This window comes from Phodopus roborovskii, unplaced genomic scaffold (assembly GCF_943737965.1).
Source record: "Phodopus roborovskii unplaced genomic scaffold, PHOROB, whole genome shotgun sequence".
NCBI lineage: Eukaryota > Metazoa > Chordata > Mammalia > Rodentia > Cricetidae > Phodopus > Phodopus roborovskii.
Genome location: NW_026126434.1, coordinates 8,349,802 through 8,370,103, shown reverse-complemented (window position 1 = coordinate 8,370,103; position 20,302 = coordinate 8,349,802). Strand labels below are relative to the sequence as shown.

General features: G+C 50.1%; 1 protein-coding gene across 1 annotated transcript in view; it reads left to right on the top strand.

Annotated features, from left to right (window-relative positions):
- Positions 1-20,302, top strand: part of Cdh23 (cadherin related 23) — a 317,335-nt gene that overhangs the window by 166,316 nt on the left and 130,717 nt on the right. Inside the window, exons 11-12 of the mRNA XM_051186787.1 lie at positions 1,485-1,634; positions 2,049-2,207. Of these exons, the coding sequence (XP_051042744.1) occupies positions 1,485-1,634; positions 2,049-2,207 (309 nt within the window). The remainder of the gene's footprint in view (positions 1-1,484; positions 1,635-2,048; positions 2,208-20,302) is intronic.

Sequence of the window (20,302 nt, the reverse complement as noted above, 5' to 3'; positions counted from 1 at the left end):
AAAGGGGCTGAAGGGGCTTGACCCCTATGTCCTGTCCATAATCCCATTCCAGGGGAGGCACAGCTGCCCCTGGCTCTGAGAACTGATTGACCCAAGTGCCTCATCTTGCTAGTCAAGTGTGGTGCCCACCTACTGGTGGGTAGGTGGAAAACTCCATGAGGTGCAGGTACCTGGCCTCCCCATTCTGCATTTCCTCAGAATTCCTTCCCTGGCAGGGGGAACCAAGTCAGCTCAGCATGGAAAGGCTTGTGGGGCCAGAGATGTCTAATTGTCTGGTCTTACCATGAAGAGCTTGTGGAAGGGAGCTCCCCCAACTCTCAGGTCCCCTGGGAAGCTGTGCTTACGCTGCAGCCCTGTGTTCAACCACAAGGGACCTGTCTACTAGGGTGGAACATTAGATAGATGGTTACATAAGAGCCAGGGACTCATCTCTGTTGGTGATCACTGGACAACTGTAGCCAGGGCTGGAAAGATACTCCTGGTGGGGTGCACACCCCATAGAGAGGAGTTACCCATGAAGCAAGAAAGGCCAGACTCAGTCAGCAGGCTCTACTCCACTTTCAGCTTTGGCTCCATCCCCTGAGCTGGAAGAGACGAGATCAAGTGGTCCTGAGCAAGCACACACACACACACCCATGAGCCACAGCCTTCTGATGTAGTATGTATAAGGTTCTAAGGGTGAAATGACCAGGGTAAAACACTGAGATGGAAGGAAAGGCTGAACCCTGGACCCTCAAGCAATGGCCTGGAGCTGCTGATGCAGCAGCCTTAGCATGGGTCTCCAGGGAGTGATGCACATAGTAGTGTTCTTTGTCACCCGGTTTCCTGGGTTATTTCATATATAGCCACCCTGTGTTCTTCCTAACACATCTTTCCTGCCCTCTCTAGTCCCAGTCCACTCTAGATACCCCCTTTTTTCTTTCATTACTTTCTACTTCTTCCTTCATCTCCTCTGGGTCTTCCACTTTTTTAATTTTACATTTTATTTATTTATTCTGTGATGGGAGGCCTGCCATGGTCAGAGGACAACTTGCAGGAGTTAGTTCTCTCCTCCTACTGTGTGGGAATTAGGTATCAAACTCATGTCTTCCGTCTTGGCGGCAAACCCATTTTTGCCCTCTGAACATAGTACCCTCTCTCCAGCACTCCCCTCTTTGGCACCCCACAGTTGAGAAACAACCTGGAGGTGGGAAATGAAATAGACATGGAGAGGGACACTTTGTATATGACAGGATCAAGAGCCAAAGAGACTCCTTAAGCCTGGAGTTGGAGATGAGATGGCCAGCATTATCCAAGGGAAGGGCGGGACTCAGAGAGATAGGGCAGGAAGACCCTCCCCAGCCCATGCCTCCTCCAATGCACAAGGCAGTGTTGCTGGCCTCACCCTCCAGCACCCTTTGCTTCTTTATTCTGGCTCCAACCCCTGACCTTCTGTACCCTTTCCAACTCTTTGTTTGTTTGTTTGTTTTTTCACTCCAACTCAGGGTCTAAACAGCATGTTTGAAGTGTACCTGGTAGGCAACAACTCCCACCATTTCATCATCTCTCCAACTTCTGTCCAAGGGAAAGCAGACATCCGCATCCGAGTGGCAATCCCTCTGGACTATGAGACCGTGGACCGCTATGACTTTGATGTAAGCCCCTTTCAGTATCTGCTTGGGATACCTGGGGAGGTTGCAGGGGAGGCAGGGGAGGGTGGAATAGCATCCCTTTAAGTCCTGCCTCCCAGCTCTCCTCATCTCTCTAGGGTTCTGTCCCAGAGAAACAGCAAAGATGGCAAGGGCTAAATCCTCAAGCAAGGAAAGGATAGGTCCAAGAATAGGGGCAAATTTGCAGACCCATCTCTGGTGTCCCTGTCACCCATGCTGGCCAGTCCAGTACCCAAGTACCCCTTCCTCCCTGAAGAAGCCCCTGTGGAAGGATTCATAGAACACAGCTGTTATGGGCCTTAACTCTAGCAGATGCCCAGACACAGAACGGTCTTATGGAAGATAGCAAAGACTCCTGAGATGCATGGGAGCTCATGCAGCCCTACTCTGCTCCCCTAGCTCTTTGCCAATGAGAGTGTACCCGATCACGTGGGCTATGCCAAGGTGAAGATTACCCTCATCAATGAAAATGACAATCGGCCTATCTTCAGCCAGCCTCTCTACAATGTCAGCCTGTATGAGAACATCACAGTGGGGACCTCTGTGCTGACAGTCCTGGTAAGTCCCCATGTCCACAGAGGCCATAAGTTCTTGGATATTCCCAGGGACACTGATCATCTGTGTTTCAGATGCCCCCAAGTGCCTGGAGGCTGTTGGTTTTTGTATGACAGTGTCATTTTCCTTGAAACGGGGAAAATGAACCAGACTGTGGGGCGATAAGACAAGGAAAGATACTTCAGTATTATTTCTTTCTCTTGAAAGGCATGCATGCCTGATGATCCAGAAGCCCTAGAAATCCCATCTAAGCAATGGGCTAGCCACCTTTGAGGAAAACGACATTCCCTATCTGAGTACAGAGGGTTCGTTGATGCTGCCAGGGAAGCCTCAGATACCTTTGACCTTTGACAAGCCCCTATCCCTATCTGTAGTTATTGTGTATATGCCAGTCAAGGCCTTTGACTACAAGAGGCAGAAACTCTATACAGTTCAAGAAAGAAAGTATTGGTATTGGTTTATGTATCTTAAAGGAGGAAGTGAGTCTGGGTTTGGTTGTGTCCAGGTGTTCATATAAACAATAATCTGTTATTAGTGGCCAGCTCAGCATTTGTTTTTTTTTTTTTTTTTTTTTTTTGTTTGTTTTTGTTTTTGTTTTTTTACAGTGACTAGAAGGCCAAAGTACTTCCAGATTTGTTTATTAGTGCTAGTGGAGGAAAAAATATTTTTTTCAGTAGTTCCAACCAATGTCCCAGAACTGATCTGAGTACATGTGTCATCCTGATACTACCTGTCTGATTCTGACATGCCAACTATGGCTCACACTTCCCTTAGTGGAGCTAGGACATAGGGATTGGTTCTGTTCAGGTTACATGGGCTGACAGTGCAAATGGGACATCTATTACAAATTTGAATTGGCCACTGTACAGATCAATATGGTAGATGTTACTATATAAGCTCAGGGTCTGACACATCATAGGCACTCAATACATGTTAAGTTACCACATCCCCATTCTTGTGCATGAGAGGCCCACAGGGGCCTTGCTGCCATTTCTTGATCCAAGCTGTTGTCACCTGCCGTAGCAAGCCCCCACCCTGAAGTGTGTTTGCTCTGTAGACAGATGGTCTGGAGCAACACTGGGCCCCCAGGCCTTTCCATCTGACAGTTATTAATATTTCAAACAGATGTTTAGCTAGTCAGGCCATCAGATGGAAACCATGAGTCTGCCATGGCTGTTCTCTGAATCCACTGTTTCCCAGCCTGGGGCTCCCCCAGCCTTCACTGCAGTGCTCCAGCAATCACTCATCGCCTCGGGCTCCGGGACCCTCTTCTAGCCTCCTAGACCCTATCCAACAAGATGGATGAAAAGGCTTTGGGACTCAAAAGGAATGTGTGTCTCCCACACACCATGGACTGTCAGGGGAAAGGGTGCCAAACAGTCCATGACAAATGAACCAGGAAGTGACAGTGATCATGTCCATAGGTCAAGGGCAGAATTCTAGTGTGTGGTCCAGGCCTGGTGGTGTCAGGGAACTCATTTCTGGGGTCCTCGCTGGAAACAGAATTCTGTTTGCATTTGACATTCCTATAGATCAGTGGTTCTCAACCTTCCTAATGCTGCCACCCTTAAATAGAGTTCTTTATGTTGTAGTAACCCACCCCAATCATGATTTGATCACTACAAGCATTATTTTGCATGAGAAATAAACATACCTTTGCTTTAAAAAAATATTTCATTGCTAACTCATAACTGTAACTTTGCTACCATTATGAATCATAATGTAAATATCTTATATGCAGGATATGTGATATGCAGCCCCTATGAAAGGGTTGTTGAACCTCCAAAGGGGTCACAACCCACAGGTTGAGAACCACTGCCATAGATGATGGCAGCCCTGTAGAACAGGGCTGAAACTGAGACATGGGCTGAAGAGCATGTCAGTCTCGTGAACATGAGTTGAGCCTTTCAAGCTAGATATAGCCAGAGCATTGGCAGGCCTGAGCCTGCCACAGACCTACCTAGCCCCATCTCTAGTCCTGCTCACTCTCCTCCCTGCCTTTTGGGAAGCTGCTCACCCCAAGGTGCTGCCTTGCTCCTGGCAGGTAGCAGGTTCCCTGACCATACCCCATATTGCCCCTTCTTTGACCTCCCAGCTCCACCCCTCCCATTGAAGCCCTACCCTCAGTCTTTAGCCACCTGGCCAACTTGGCCACTCTCCCCTTTAGACCCTGGTCTCCTCTTTCCCTTGTCTGCCTCAGAAGAGGCCATAGCTACAGCTGCCTGCTCAGAGACTGTGAAATTCCTTCTCCCTGACCTTTTCCACAGTGTTATTAAACTGTTTCATGGGCAGTTGTGTCAGGAAAAAATTATAAAGAGAAAGGAAGATGTTTTAATTTGCACCACAGGCTAAGTGGAGCCTGCTGCAAGGGTCTTGCCCAGCCCCCACCCTGCCACAGCCCTGTTTCTGTGGTGTTGCCCTGTGCTGGGGAAGTGATGGCATGACAGTGGCTTGGAGAAGCTGACTGTCACAGTCGGTCTGGACATCCTAGCTGGAGCACTGGAGTCAGACCTCCCACTTCTGTGCTGGCTGGGTTTTTGTAGCCCAGGTTTAGAGGTCTACAGAGCCCAGTACTTTCCACTGCAGGGACAGGGAATAAGAATCTGGAGGTCAAAGTATGACCTTGAGCCCAGCTCTGACTGCTTGCTTGGATCATCCCCCCAGAGTACTTCCCTGCGCAGTACATCACCTGAGAAGCAAAGAAAGTGGGTTGAGTGTGTCTGGGGTTGCTGCCACACCAAGAGCAGGTGTGCTGGGGACAGGGGGTGATGGGGATGGCTGGGATGGCCCCTGAGGACCAAGACCTCTGCCTTGATCTCTTAGTACCACAGTAGCAATACTGCTGCCCCAGCCACTTAGCTGAAGCCCTACTGAAACCCATGCATAATGTAGCCATCATTTCTTACCTGTTAAACATCTCCTGTTTTGCCATTCTCCAGCTGATGAAACTGAGACTCGGGGATAGGGGTTGGGTGGCTTGTTCAGGGCCCCAGAGTTACTAGGCAACCTCAGATATTAAGCAAAGGCTGAACCATAGAGAGACTGTGCTGGATCACTGAGTCCTCTCTGCAGCAACCAGAGAGAGGGGAGAGAGGAGCCAGTCAGAGGACTCAGCAGATCCCAGAGAACAGAGACCCCCCAAAAACCTCAGTCACCAGTGGGAGAATTTCTACCTCTGGGACCAGAGCAGAGACAGTCAAAGAGGCATGGGACTGTGCCCAGGGAAACGGGAATATCAGTGTCTGTCTGTACAAGGAAAGATTCCTGGTATGAGGGAGGTATGGCAGGATGTCAGAAGGTCCTGGTAGGGTTTGGGGGTGACACAGGATGATAGGAGATGTTCGAGACGAATGTAACCATTCATTCATCCAACAGACCTTTTTTGACTGCTTGCTACATGCTAGGCACATGGCCCTGAGGACAGTGTGTGGGGGTCTAGTCCTCAGAGAATTCACCCTGCCCTGGAAGAACCTGGCACTGAGAAATGAGTTCTTATATCCTGTATTATTACTCTCTGTGATGGAGGCCATTTCACTACAGGGTACCTGATCATGACTAGGGTCAAGGAATACTTCTCTGAGAAAGTGGTGCTAAAGAAGACATCAGCAGATAAATGAGGGGAGGAGAGAACATCCAGGAGAGTGAGAAGAACATGTGCAAAGGGCCTGTCACTGGAGTATGATGAGGAGTGTGGTGTGCAGGGGCTGAGGTTCTATCTCTTCGATGCCAGAGTCCTCAAATGTCTCTCTTCGTTGTAAACTGACATCCACTCCAATATGCCCATCGGACTGATGTTCAGATAGTGTGACCACTTTATATCATACCACTTCCAGACCCTCGCCTGATTTGTGGGAGGCATTTGGGAAACAACCGTGCCAGGAGCCAGCCAGGCTGTAGCAGCTCAGAGACAAGACATCTAACTGTCTGTGTTCCCGAGTAGGGAAAGGGAAGTGAGCAGAGGGTGGACAGTGTCTGGGAGGCAAGCCACCGCTGGGGCAGGCCCAGTTGACAATGCAGGTGTCTCTGACTACAGGGGTTGGAGGCAGCAGGAAACAAAGCAGACTAAATGAAGGCACGTGGCAAGCACATGAGAGCCCTGGCTGGGAGGGTTGCTATTGTTCTGTCCAGGTAGAGTACCAGCTCCCAGCTACAGGCAGACTGGCCTCAAAGGATCACAGGCAGGCTCCCATCCCACTCCACGTTCCAGTATGTTCAGATGGTCTCTGTCTGGGTCGTAAGTCATCCAGGAAGATCTAGAACCCTGTTTTCCTATGGCTGGCCACTCTTTCTCTGGGACTCAGCTGTCTTTCCTGCACAGTGAGAAAATGGTGCCACCTTAGCCACCAGGGTGCCCAGGATGGTGATGGGTGTGACTGGTACAGGGCGTACATATAATGACTTGTATTATGGTTGGCCTATCTGCCATCCTGAGAGCTGAGGGCAAGCCTCTGTCTACCACCATGAACTTGGCAATAATAAGGCATGCGACCTCAGTTTCCTTCCTTTTGTCCTGGGGATGCTTCGCTACCATCCTGCTGGGGAGGGTGGCTGTGAGATGAATCAAGATGTTCATGTGACACCTCGGCTCATTCAGGAGAGCCCCTGGTCATAACAGTGTTCCCAGCGGTCTCACTGCAGCACCAGGTGCCTCCTTTGGAGTCCCGGTCTGTCCCAGCGATACAGTCTCTCTCTCAGCCTCTGGGCCCCAGTGGCACACAAGGAGGAGCTCCTAGAGGCAGGAGCTGTCCCTGGCTAGCTGTCTCATTCCCAGCTACACGTGTGTCTCTTACCCTGCCAAAACCCATTCTACCACTGGGTCTGGAGCCTCTCACTCTACTCTTCTCTCCAACTTCTGTCTGGAAGCCTGGGGGAAAGACCCATGACCTAGACTTCCTAAGACAAGAGCTAACCAGATTCTCCCCCATCAAGCTGGCCTTTCTGCCTTGCCCCTATGCTCTTTGTCCTCTTCTCTGCCTCCTCCCCACAGCTACCAGATACCACTGATGCCCAAGGGAAAGGGGAAGTGATGTCATTGCCCCAGGAGGTCACCATCAGTCCTGCATAGTCAGGCTCTGATATAGTGGGCCTCCCCTATCAGCTATAAGGCCTGGCCCCCCAGCTCTGTGACCGCCAGGCACCCCAGCCTGTGGGTTCAGGGGCTCCCTGCTCCCACCCCACACCCGCCCTTAAACCCAAGCAATTGGACTTAAAACCCAGACATGGAAGCTGAGGTCATTCCTTGCCTGTGCCTCAGAGTGTGCTCCCTAAAACTCACCCCAGGTCCTTCCCATCCTTCTGTCCCCAGGAGGAGGGCACATTGCCCCATAGCCTCAGTGGGGACCTCCTACTACATCAGCTGCTGCAGGAGGATGCTTACCAAGAACATTACGGAGTTACAGAGACTAGGGGTCCTGTCCTCTCTTTGCTGATGGCCTAACCTGACTCTAGGCAGGCAGGTGCTTGGCTGTGTCCTGGTCCCCCAGCTTCCAGAATGTGCTGTGGGGGTGATGGACTAACTTATCTCCTAATTAAGGGATAGGACAGAACTGGAGAGATGGTTCAGTGGTTAAGAGCACTGGCAGCTTTTCCAGAGGACCTGTGTTCAGTTCTCAGCACCCACATGGCAGCTCACAACTGTCTGTAATTGCACTTCCAGGAGATCTGACACCCTCTTGTGGCCTCCATGGGCTTCAGACATGCATGTGGCATATAGACACACATTCAGGAAAACATCCTTGCACATAAAAATAAATAGATTTTTAATAAAAGAGGTCAACTCAAGCATAGAGTGCCTCATGGGCCCTGGGTGGGTGACAGCTGTGAATGTTGGTGCTGTGATTGTCAACCTCAGCTGGCCCAGTAGCTTGAAAGTGCTGGCTCTCACACTTTGGATCTCTGGACCTTTACCTGCCCTGCCTACCACTCTGACTCACCTGGGCTCCAGGTCCCCTCCCTTGGCACAAGGTCCTAGCTCCTTCCTATGTCGCCTGCAGGAGCCCAACACTTGGGCTCTGGTCTCAAGTCTCAGTGGGACAGAACAAGAGCCCTGGAAGAGGCGGAGCAGAGGCTGCAGCAGGGTAGGACCTGTGCTGTTGCTGGGGACCTGGGCTTCAAAGGTCCCTGCACTGCCTTAACCTAAAATTCTCCCTGCTGTTGAACAGGGCCCCGGGCTTCTATTGCGTGGGCCCTGCTCATCACGGAGCTTACTCTGGCTGAGGGAGTTGTCTAATCCACCACTTAAAGAAACTCAGGGGCTCTCCACAGCTTTCACCCACTTCTGCATCTTCCAATCCATCTTCAGACAAACGCTCACTTGGGGCCTTCTGTGCATACGCCCCCCCTCCCCGTTCACACAAAGCTTTTTTTTTCTGTGCTGATTGCCATGTTAAAAATCACTCAAACGTGGCCACTGCCAGCCACATCACCGCACTCATGGATTCTGAGGTCGGAGATGCAGAAATACTCAGGGGCTGGTGATCCACTGGTAGGGCCTGGAGGGTTCACCTCCACAGAGGACCCTCCTGGAGAAGCAGGAAGTCCCAGCTAGCTCTGGACCAGTGTTTCTCAACCTGTGGGTCACAACCCCTTTGGGTTTGAAAGATCCTTTCACAGAGGTCGCTTGAAACTGTCAGAAATATCAGATATTTACATTATAATTCATAACAGTTAGGAAGTAGCAATGAAAATAACTTTATGATTGGGGGGCCACCACAACATGAGGAATTGTATTAAAGGATCACAGCATTAGGAAGGTGGAGGACCATTGCCCTGGACGCTCTCTGGCAGTTGAGTTTAAGCACTCTGGGTCTGGATTAGTATTCAATATCTCTGCAACCAGGCTCTGATTGCACCCCTCACACCTGCTCTATTGAATCCCAGACCCTCAACCTCCCTTCAGCTCCACCTCCTTTCTTTTCCTAGTATCAGCTGTGCCTTCCCTCTGTTTGTCCATCCCCTTGGCTGTAAGAGCCAGCCCACTGTTCCCACCTCCAATAAGAAGCCCTCTCCCGGGTACCCAGCATATACCCACCTCTCCTTCCTTGCTCCCTACCTCTCCCCTAGACCCTCACCTGCTCCTTGACAGCTGTCTTTATCTGGGGCTACAGCACACATTGGTTTTGAGTTCTCTGTGAGTGAACAGAGTATCCAGGGTAACTTGCTGGAGGCAAGTACTGGGCCCCATGGGAAACTGAGGTCCAGAAGAGGTAAATAGTGTACCTAGATCACTCAGTCAGTCAAAGGCTTTTTTTTTTTTTTTTGCTTGTTTGCTTATTTGTTTGTTTGTTTGTTTGAATCCTTATCCAGTCAGGCACTGACATTCTGTGTGACCCTAGGCTATTCTTGTCCCCTGTCTAGGACTTGGCTTCTTATTTAGCCCAAGGAGAGGGTCACCTGGGCATCTTCTGAGGTTTCCTCTCAGGTCAGGCAGGGGCTTCAGAGAGGCAAGGTGAAGACCAGAAACCAAGGCTAGGTCACAGAGGTGGTAGGAGGCAGGGCAGAAGGTGGGCTACCAGCTATGGAGAGCCAGATGAGAGGTGAGAGTACCCGTTCTGCAGCCTGGATGGGGAGAGGGGTCAGAGGCAACATAATATCCTTCCCCCAGCCCTCTTGGGAGTCTGAGCTTCACCATTCTCTCCAGTCCAGCCACTCATACCCACCTCGGTGTTCCCCTTGTTCAACTGACCAGGTCCCTTCAAAAGGCTCCTGTGGAAAAAGCTTCCCATGGGGTCCTCAGACAGGGCAGTAATCATCTTGCCTCCCTCTCCAAGCAGGCTCCTGAGGCAGACTGCTGGCTACCTGGGTTCTGGACTGGTCCTCTGGGCCATGGTAGACCTGAGTTCCTACCTTAGCAGTATGAGGGAGGCTCTTCCCAGGGTCACAGCCCAGGGCCTACCAGGAGCAAGTGATCCTAGAGAGGTCCCAATGTCCGTCCAAGGTGTCCACCAGTTGTCCCAGGCTTTTGAAAACAACTCAGCTCGCTGTTTCTGATATCACTGATTTGGCTTGATTCTACCACTGCATGAAGCTGCCAGCAGAAATCACAACATGAATTATTAGTTGGGGAGATGCTCACTTAGGCCCCATCTGGATAGTTTCCCAAATCTCCCAAAAGACAGGGGTCAACCTTGGGAAGACAGCCCTGCTAGGTTAGCCTGGAATCTCCCCCATCCCTCAGCAGGCCTTCCCACAGGTCCATCCTGATTCACCCTCCCCACCCCACCCCTTACCACTGGCATCTTAATTGACCTCCTTGTTCTCAAAGCCCTAGAGACCTGAGACTCCAGCTGTGCTTAAACAGAACAAAATCTCTTCCAATTTCCCCACCGTTTAAAAGAAAATTGAATTCTTTATCTGCAGCCTGGGGAGGGGGAGAGGGAGGGAGAGGAGGAGGGAAGGAGAAAAATAGGAAATAGCAGGTCACCGGGCCCTTCTCCCAAGCTAGCCCAGAAACCTTTGTAGAGGCAATGTCCCTCCGTTTGGGGGATGCCTAAGGCTGTCCCTTGGGACCCTTTTGGCAGGCTCTGAGTTCATGTCCTGTCTTCCCATTGGAATATGTGTGATGAAGGGAGCTGAGGAGGCTAGGCTGCTGACAGTGATTGACAGGTTGGAGTTCCTCAGGCTGTCAGGCCTCAGTGCTTCTGGCCTGTGTTTATCTCCTTAATCTAAATATCAATCCTAAAACCAAAATAGGATAGAGTGCAAGGTAGGACAGGTGCTCAGGAGCGTTCTGGATGGAGAGGGGCTGCGTTGGTAAGAGAGGAGGGAGTGGACAGGGAGCCAGAAGGGCTCCTGGCTCCTGGGCAGAGTTGGGATATTAAGCCAGGAGCCCACCACCACCCTGTCCTTATAGCACATCATCCTGGGTTGTGTAAGATCTGATGGTTTTCAGAGAATTAGCAGTCTTTCAAGGCGTTGATTTTTACCAAATTGACCTATTGCTGTCAGGCTTGGCTTCTGTCACAGGTGTCCCCAGAATCCACCAGTCTCAGTGTGGAGAAATGCTGATAGCCACCGACCTCTGCCCCAATATTAAAGCCAAAGGATACACAGTATCATCTCAGGCCTGGTGACTGGATCCCAGGAATCTGGTGATTCTTGGGCACCTCTTCTCTTTTCTAGTTATCATACAGAAGACACAGGTCCAGGGAAGCTGGAGACCCATCATGGCAGCCAGGTCCAGAGAAGCCTAGCTAAGACAGTAACTCCAGCTGTATGACCCCAAGTCCTCCACCTCACTCCTTCCTAATCAGGGCTGGTGTAGTTGTCCAAGTTCTGCAAAAGTAGGCCTACCCACGGGTGACCTGGAGCAGTCCCCCACCAGGGACTTTGGTGTCCTCTTCTGGAAAATAAAAGGGCTAGGCTGGATGCTCCCTACGCCTTGAATGCTGACATGTGATCACCTGCCCCCTGACAGTCCCCTCCCGCGCCTAGAGCTTTGACTCAGAAGTCACCCTTCCAGAAGCCAACCACTGATTGCTCCTGCTCAGGCAATTGCACTAAAAACATTGGAGCAAGGAAAAAGGCTCCTGGACAACCAGACAGAGGGTTGCTATAAAAGCAGCCAGGGATGGAGTGAGTTCATTAATACTGCAAACCAAAGGCCTGTGCCAAGGCTGACTGGGCTAGGTTCTAGGAAGGTTCCCAGCCTGGGCCAGGATGACTAGAGTACTGGGCAAGCCACCAGAACCTCAGCTGAGTCTGTCTATAGGGCAGCTGGAAGTATGTCTGGGGCAGATGAAGTGCCTGAGAGGGGTGCACAGATGTGAGCGGTGGAGCTGGGTCTGTGGGTTCAGAGAAGACTGCTTCAGCTGTGTAGCTGTGGGAAGGGTAGGAGACATGCTTCCTGCAAGCTCATCTCTAGGGTGGCTCAAAGTCTTTTAGACACTGGCTTACCTAGTATTTTCAAACTTTAATTTGGTGTTTTGTTTTAATTTTTGTTTTGTTTTGTTTTAGATGAATCTCACTATATAGCCTGGCTGGCCTGGAACTCAATATGTGGACCAAATTAGCTTGAATTAACAGTCTGCCTGTGAATTAAAAGCACATGCTATATAAACTCGTTTAACCTCATGACCCAAGGATACACCTACATGTTCTAATGCCCCAGTATTTTCTATTTTATGCCACTGCACATAATTATGGGGGAAAATGTACTTGTGACCCACTAGAATCTAGTACCCACTCTTTTTGCTTCTCTGGGTCTCATTAGATGAGGAAGAATTGTGTGTGTTGGGGAGCTCACATTAAGTCCAGGAGTGTCCAATTTTTAGCCCATGAGTTGCAGAAGCATGATTGTATTTATGTTGCATGAGATTGACATGACATTTTCATCTATGAAATTCATGCCCAAAAAAACACACAAGAAAACTCTCTCTTTCTTTCTCCCTCCCTCCCTCTCTCTAATCTCCATATGCATGTGTACACACATGAACGTGTACATACACTCACCTCTTGTGGGTCATGAGATGACTATCACCTTGTGGAATAGATCCAAAGCAGATCTCTGTTTACTGGCTTCCCAGCAGAACTCAGAGTCAGTGTTTCTACCTACCAGCCCCCTTACTTCCCACCAACAGAGAACCCAGACCCTTTGGGCTCCTACTGTATGTGATGAGTCCTAAAACCTAGAATTAGAAGATTGGGGTCTTTGAATGATGAGGGGCATTTTGCTTTGTAAGCCTCAGTCCCCTTCTCTCAGTATCTGAAAAACGAGAATGGCACCGAGCACTCTATTTTTAAGGGAGCCCAAAGAGCATGAGCCTGGGACAGGACTGCTTCTAGGTTCCTAACAAGTACAACAAGACATCATTCCCCCCCCTCCATGCAACCCTGGTTTAAAAGCCCAGGAGAGTTAAGGGCTGGGGCTACAGACCCTGCTAAGTTCAGATCTGAGGTGGTACACATTCCCAGCCATGAACCTTGACCTTCATTTCTTGTGTCATGTGGGACTGTAAAAATCATTAGGGCCTGGAGGGTGGAGTAATGGAGATGTCAGGCAGGCAATCAGGTGGGTATTTAATCTATAGATGTGAGGCTTGCCATTTAGTGAGCCAACAAGAGAATGTAGAATCGATATGTTCATTAGCGACATGTGTTAGCCCAATCAGCACCCACCAATGACAGCAGGCACAGGGGCATGTCACCCATGTGTCAAATCTCCTTGGAGAGGGGGCATGTCTCTAGTGATCAGTCCCCTTCCCCCAACAGCCAGGTACTCCTCTGCACCTTCCCACTACTCTAAAAGCTGTCAATCACCTGTATGGTCTACAGAGGTGGGGGCAGGGCAGTGGATGATTCAGGGAGGGGACCTGGTGAGTGAGCTGTAGCACCAGGAAGCTACTCCTCCAGGGGGTTGATTGGACTGTCTTTTCTCTTCTATCCCATCTCCTGGGTACATGCAGTCCCTCTTAACTAAGCTTCAGATGTGTGTCTGTCCCCACACCTCTCCTCTACCACATAATCCCAGCTTGATAACGGCCGTAGAGAGGTCCAAGTCCTTCTGATTGCAGATGTCTCACCCTCCCCAGCCAGACCCCCTCCGTGTCCCCAGGAAAATGGCTTTCTGAGTCCAGTTTGCTTCGCTTGGTGATCAGATGTGATTGAAAAGAAGAAGAAGAAAAGTCACTCAGTCACATCTTTAAACCTAAGGGCTTAAGAATCTGGCTAAGAAGGGGTTTTCTTGATTCTTCCTCCTTCTCCTCTTCTCCCTCCTCCTCCCCCTCCTCCTTCTCTTCCTCCTTCTCCCTGGCATGGGAAAGCCAGGCAGATCAGGGCTCAGCTCTTGGTCTTCCTGGTCGCTGATTGTAGCACACTGAGCCACTTGTAGCTGGAGAGCAGCAAGCATGCTGCCATGCCCTCCATCCAGCCTGAGGGCTCTGTCCTAGGTCAGGAACTAGCTAGCCTTTTTCCTTAGCTCCTGTCAAAGTATGTGGTAGCAGGGCAAGCCTTCCAGGGCTTCTACAGCCCAGGCAACTCTAACCTCTGCCCGTACCTGATACAGTGAGGGAAATTGAGGCATGGGACAGGGAATGACTTCTCTGAGTGAGACAGGACCTCCAGTAGACCCAAGTTCAAATTCTGGCTCTACCACTGCAGTCCACTGACTTTAATGTGTCTCCATGGGCCATAGCCATTCACCTGAAAACATTCATGATAATGGGAAGAAAATGAAAAACAGACTCACTTGAGTGTGCCTAACACATAAACAGTCAACCATCTATTGCCTAAAACTATAATCACTGAGATTGTTTTTAAAAGTTGATGGGTTGGGGAAATGCTTGCTTTGCAAATGTGAGGATTTGAGTTGGGATCCCCAGTATCCCCACAAAAAAAGCCAAGTAGGTAGCACACACCTGTGACCCTAGTGCTATAGGGGCAGTGGGGGTGGAGAGAGAAGGGTTCCTGTGGCTCTCTAGCCAGCCAGCCAGCCAGCCTAGCCAGTCAGGCAAGTCCCAGTGGGAGCCTTTGTCTCAAAGTTGGGAAACACTCCAGAGTGACAACACTCAATGTGTTCTCCATCCTCTACACATGTGCACATACTTGAATACACATGCACACAATACAGAAATCAGATGAAGCTATGGGCCATGTCTTGTAATGTACTGGACACACCTATTTTTCTTTCTTAAAAAACACAAGCACAAGAAAGATGAAATTGCTTATACAAGCCTTGTGTCTTCCCCATAACAATCTCATCACCACTGTGTGACATCAACGCCTTGCTTTACCTCTCTGAGCCTTACTTGCCTCATCCATAAAGTGAGAACCATGTTTATAGAGCCTAAGTGTCAACATGTCTGCATTTCTCAGAACAGCGCTGGGACCATTAAGAACTGTCCAAGGTGGAGTGCCGTTCCAGCAGCTGCCACCAGTAGAGGTTTTCATCTGGGACCTTACTGGTTCTTATAGGGGTTGGTGTCAAGTTATTAAAGACAAGTGTCCCACACAGCACCAGGCCCATACACTTGACTATGCCTCTACCTTTGAGTCGCCACCCCCACCCCCCACGAACAAGAGTCCCTGGGGATTGACAGGCCGTTGGTGTATTCTGTTCCTGTCCCCACTGACAGCCTTTGACATGGCATAATTGCTTCCCCATGACAACTCCTTTAAGTTCAAAGCTGTTGGCCAGAGCAATTTGCTCCCCATCAATTTTTATTTCCAGATTTTAAAATAAAGGGAAATGAACTAAGGGGAACCAGCACCACATCTGCGATAGACAAGTCAGCCTATGCCTTAAGAACACCCTGCCAGCCACTGTTCCTGCCTGTGGGGCCAACATCTTGATCATCCAGCAGGGTGGGCACCATGTCTCCTTCACCTTAATCTGGCTTCTGTTGTGCAGCTCAGGAATCAGGGGGGTTGGGCAGTGGGAGCACATATGCAGAGGCTTACAGAAAGTGCCCTTGGACCTGGGGTGGGGTGCTCTAGGGATGCAGCTTGGTTGTCTAGTGTGTGCAAAGTCCTGGGTTCAGTCCCCAGCACTACATACACCAGATGTGATTGTGCATACCTGTAATCCCAACACTCAAGAGGTTGAGGCAGGAGGATCAGAAGTTCAAGGTCACTTTTGACTACATTGCAAGTTTGAGGCCAGCCTGGGTCACCCAAGACGTTGCTTTAAACAAAACAGACAAAAATGGCAATGCCAGCTCTACTTGGAAAGTAGTCCCTGTGTGCCAGACAGAGCAGAAAACTCCCTTCATGGGTCGCCTTCATCAATCCACCACAGCCCCATGCAGTGACAACTGCCATTGTCCCCAGTTCACAGATAAGGAAACTGAGGCTCAGAGTGGATGTTACGGTGGGGCTTCTTCCTTCTCACCTCTCTCTTCCTATCTTCCTATGATGCCTCCATGATCCTCCTGTTTCCCCATTTGGTTCATGCTCTCCACCAGAGGATTCTGAGCATCCAGCCTTCTCAGTAGCATCCTTTCTCCAGACCCCCTACAGACTCAGCCCAGACTAAGAGAACAGAGACTTCCTTGAGTATGCCTCTTTTCTCTTTGCCCACAGCCTGCCTGTCATTTCCCTTGTAACCTGTGGTCACCCCTGGTTCCACTGCTCTCTGCACCACCCACCACCTGATTCCTTCCAAGTCCTAACGCTTTCCCCAGAGCCACCATCAATAGCTCTTATCCCATGAATCTGGCCACCTCCTGCCCTGGTAGCAACATCCTGCCATACTTGACCCCTGTTCACCACCTGGCCACCATGGCCCCATCTTCAATCCCACTTCAGTTGAGTTGAAGAAGAAATTTCACAACATAGTACGTGTGCATTGCCATGGAAGCATGAAGAGCCTGGATATCTGCAGCTATAACTTTCCATCTAAATGGTTATCTACAGCCCTGGTGGGAGGGAGTTGGTACATAGGAAGCTCTATGCTCTCAGGCCCCACCAGTGGAGCTCCCTCCTACCTATACCAGCTTCTCTGGCCCCCACCCCTAATTTCCAAGCAGAGCCCCCCCCCAACTCTCACTTGGTTTGAGGAGCTGCTCCAAGGGTCTGGGCAATGATGAATGTGAAAAGTATTACCGCACAGCACCGGGGCTCAGTGGAGCTGTTTAAAAATGCATTCTGCCATGTAAATTTCTGCTCCATCAATCCTCATGACATGTCACACATTGCTATTGTTTCCTGAACAAATTGTGCCTGGTGCCCTTCTCTGCAGATCTGTGCATGAGAGCAGAACTGCTCTCAACGCCTGCTAAGTTGCTGGGACCCGGTGCTGCCTGCAAGGTAGCCTGGCAGCTGGGCCTGCCGTGCTTCATAGCTGAAATCCCTGCACACACGTGCAGGGAGTCTGGATGTGCATGCGTGACCAGAGTGCAGGTGTTGGGTAAGGAGAGACTGCGTGTGCCTATAGGCCTGCTGGGAGAGGTGTCCAGGTGGCGGGACAAGGTGGAGGAAGGGAGCACAGGGCCTGGTAGAGAGGACTAGAGACTGAGGAGGGGTGTGTATGACCTGTATGTGTGTTAGTAACCTGGGAGCTCTCTGCCGGCCCGCCAGACAGAAAAAGAAATTTCTGGAAGTATATACAAGGGAAATAAAGAATGCTGGAAAAAGGGTCTGTTTGAGACCGAGAGAGAGAGAGAGAGAGAGAGAGAGAGAGAGAGAGAGAGAGAGAGAGAGAGAGAGAGAGAGAGAGAATGTAAACACTTAGGGAGGTGCAGAAAGGGAAAAGGAATAGTGAGGGATTGGCCTGGATATAGATGAGAGTCCTATTCCAACAGGAAAAGGGTCAGATAGCTGAATGTGGCATTCAGGAAGTGTGGGGCTGTGTTTGGAAGGAGGCCCAGAGAAAGCCCATCTAGGGCAATGTGAGCAGGTGGGGTTTAAGGCTCAGCAATAGAAAATGAACATTAACAAAGTCAAGTTAAGGGACCATAGGGAGGTACAGGGGCAGCTGTGTAGTGATGTGAGGAGAGAGTGTTGGCAGAGCAGGTACCCTGGGCTAGAATACTTGCTGCAGAGCAAACTAGAGGAAGGAGGCAAGAAAGGTTCATTACAGAGACTAGGTGAGTAAGAAGGAATTTTCAAGGCGCTCGTGGGAGGATCTGGTCCCAGTTGGCATGGAAAGTCCCTGGGATTCCCTCTAGGATGCTGAGCTTGTCATGAGTTCTAGGCCCACAAACACAGGTAGGCTTGGATATGGAGGATTGGGTAGGTCAGAAGGTACCTATTTTTACTAAGATGCCCCAACCCTCAGCAGAGATGCCAGGATAGAGACCATACAATATTACCCCTCCCTTCCCAAGCTTGGGAAGAGCTGGGAACCCTCTTTGGGAGTCAGTGGAAATCATCTCTTGAGGGGTTCCAGGGTCCTAGCTGAAGGCATGCATCTTGGAAGAGCCAAGCCCATACTAGATGAGCTGTCCCTCTCTGTCAAGGCTGGAGGGGCACCCAAACAGGCGCAGAGCTGCTGATTTGGGAGGAGAACCCTGCCTGTCAGGGCCACCTGGCTCCTTTAGATGGGGAGCACTCAGACCTCCCTGGATTTGTAGGAGGCGTGGGAAGGCCCATGCTTAGAAGCTCAGACTCCAGCTGCCTGGTTCATATCCCTGCACTATGGCTGTGTGACCTTGGGCAAGCTAATTGACCTTACAGAGTCCTGGGTCCCTATTTTCTCTGTAGAATGGGTGTCCCACAGTGCTATTAGGAAGATGGGCTAAAAGCATAGAAAATATTTGTAAAATTTGTGGCCTTTAGTGACATACAGGAAAAATAAAACAAAAACCAAGGTGTACCATCCCTCCTCCCATCAACGGTCTGGCATTTCTGACCAATCTGGGGACAGTTCCCCTCCCTTTCCAGGCTCCCCCACTCACCTTGTCTTAACCTTTGGAATTTTCTCCCCGTGTGTATTTATATTTTTTTTTCCTTTTCGGCCACAGCAGAAAATTACACTTGTGCTGGCATTGTCCATCACGAAAATAAGCACCATGGGCGCAATCATGAAGCTCAAATGCCGAATGCGCTCTGCCAGGAAAGCATGCAGGGCAAGGTTGAGGACATGCCTCAGAAACCAGGTGCCCTGGCACCCCAGCCTGGCACAATGCTATGCTCCTAGGGGAGGCATGTGGGACAGGTGCTAGACCCAGGGCACGTGCTGGCCACAAGGCGCTGACCGTGGGGGGCAGAGGCTGACCAAGGGGACATGAACTGGCCATGGAGACAGGTGCTTAGTTAGCACTGGAAGCAGGCATTGACCATGGGGACCAATTCTGACTCACCCTAATTCCTCCTAGTCTGTGGAAAGCCTGACCAGGAAGCAAAGATGTTCTAAGTCCCAGGCCTGGATAGCCTACAATGCATAGCCAGACGCCAGGCACCTTACCACAGACACTTCTGACATTCAGTACAGCCTCTCCAAGCCTCTCTCCACCTAGAGCCAACTCTCTGCCGTATCTCCTCATGGCTCTAGACACTGGGTTCCAGTATCTAGTTCTTTCTCAACCGTCTAACTTCCTATTCTGACTATAAGTCACCTTTCAAAGAGGACTTGACATATTGTTTCTGGTATAGCATCTAGCACAGTGGAAAAGCTGGGAAGATTTTACTGAGTAGGGAGGGAAGGAGGCCAGCCGTGCTCCACCTGCCCTTCAAACATCCACTGTGCTCTTCCTGAAGTCCTCCCAAAAGATCCATCCATCTCCAGGCTGTGACCAGTTGGTCTTTAGATGTAGTCAGATTTTGAGGAGCTTCATGAACCCCAGGTTGCCCCTAATTAATCCATATGGCTTCTCATTGGCCACAGGAGCCTCTGCTCATGGAGCAGAAGCCCAATATGCTAGCCCTTCAGCTAGCAATGGGATTTCACTCCATCGGCAAAGTCTAAGTCCACATGTGATGCCGCAGGTAACAGCAAATTGGATCTGAGCTTCTTCACTGGGAGGGAAGGCACATGTTGTGCCATGCATTCCAAGAGAGATGTGACCAAGAGCTCTTAACCATGACCAGCAAATGTTCTGAGAGCTCGCTAAGGGAAGGGGCATTTTGGTTGGATCCTGATGGGTAGGTCAGAGTTTTAAATGAAGGGGTGGAGTGATGCACAATGAGAAGAGTTTGTGGTGCATCAGGAAAGATGTGGCGACAGGAACAAAGGCCAGCTGCCCTGGGGCTAGCCTCGACATCACAATATTGGTCTGGGTTAGCTCATCAAGTAACAAGGAGGCATTGAGGTGTTTGTTTGTTTGCTTGTTTTCCCAGAAAAGGCCAGTCATTTTTAAAATTATTTATTTATATATACGTGTGTGTGTGTGTGTGTGTGTGTGTGTGTGTGTTATATGTGTACATGTGTTTACAGAGGTTAGAAGATGGCATCAGACTCCCTGGAACTGGGGTTATAGGTCATTGTGAGCTTTGTGCTATGGGTGCTCGAAACCAAACTGGAGTCCTCCAGAAGAGCCTATGTTATGACCAGAATTCAGATTCTTTTACTGTGAAGTGAAGCCAAACATTTTGCTAAAGGGCTAGCATATTGGACTTCTGCTCCATCGATACACAAGTCAGGAGGCAGTGAGTCACCAGTGAAGCCATGCTGGTTGCCCAGGAGCAAGCTTCATGAAGCTCTCGCTAGTGCTCTTGACTGCTAA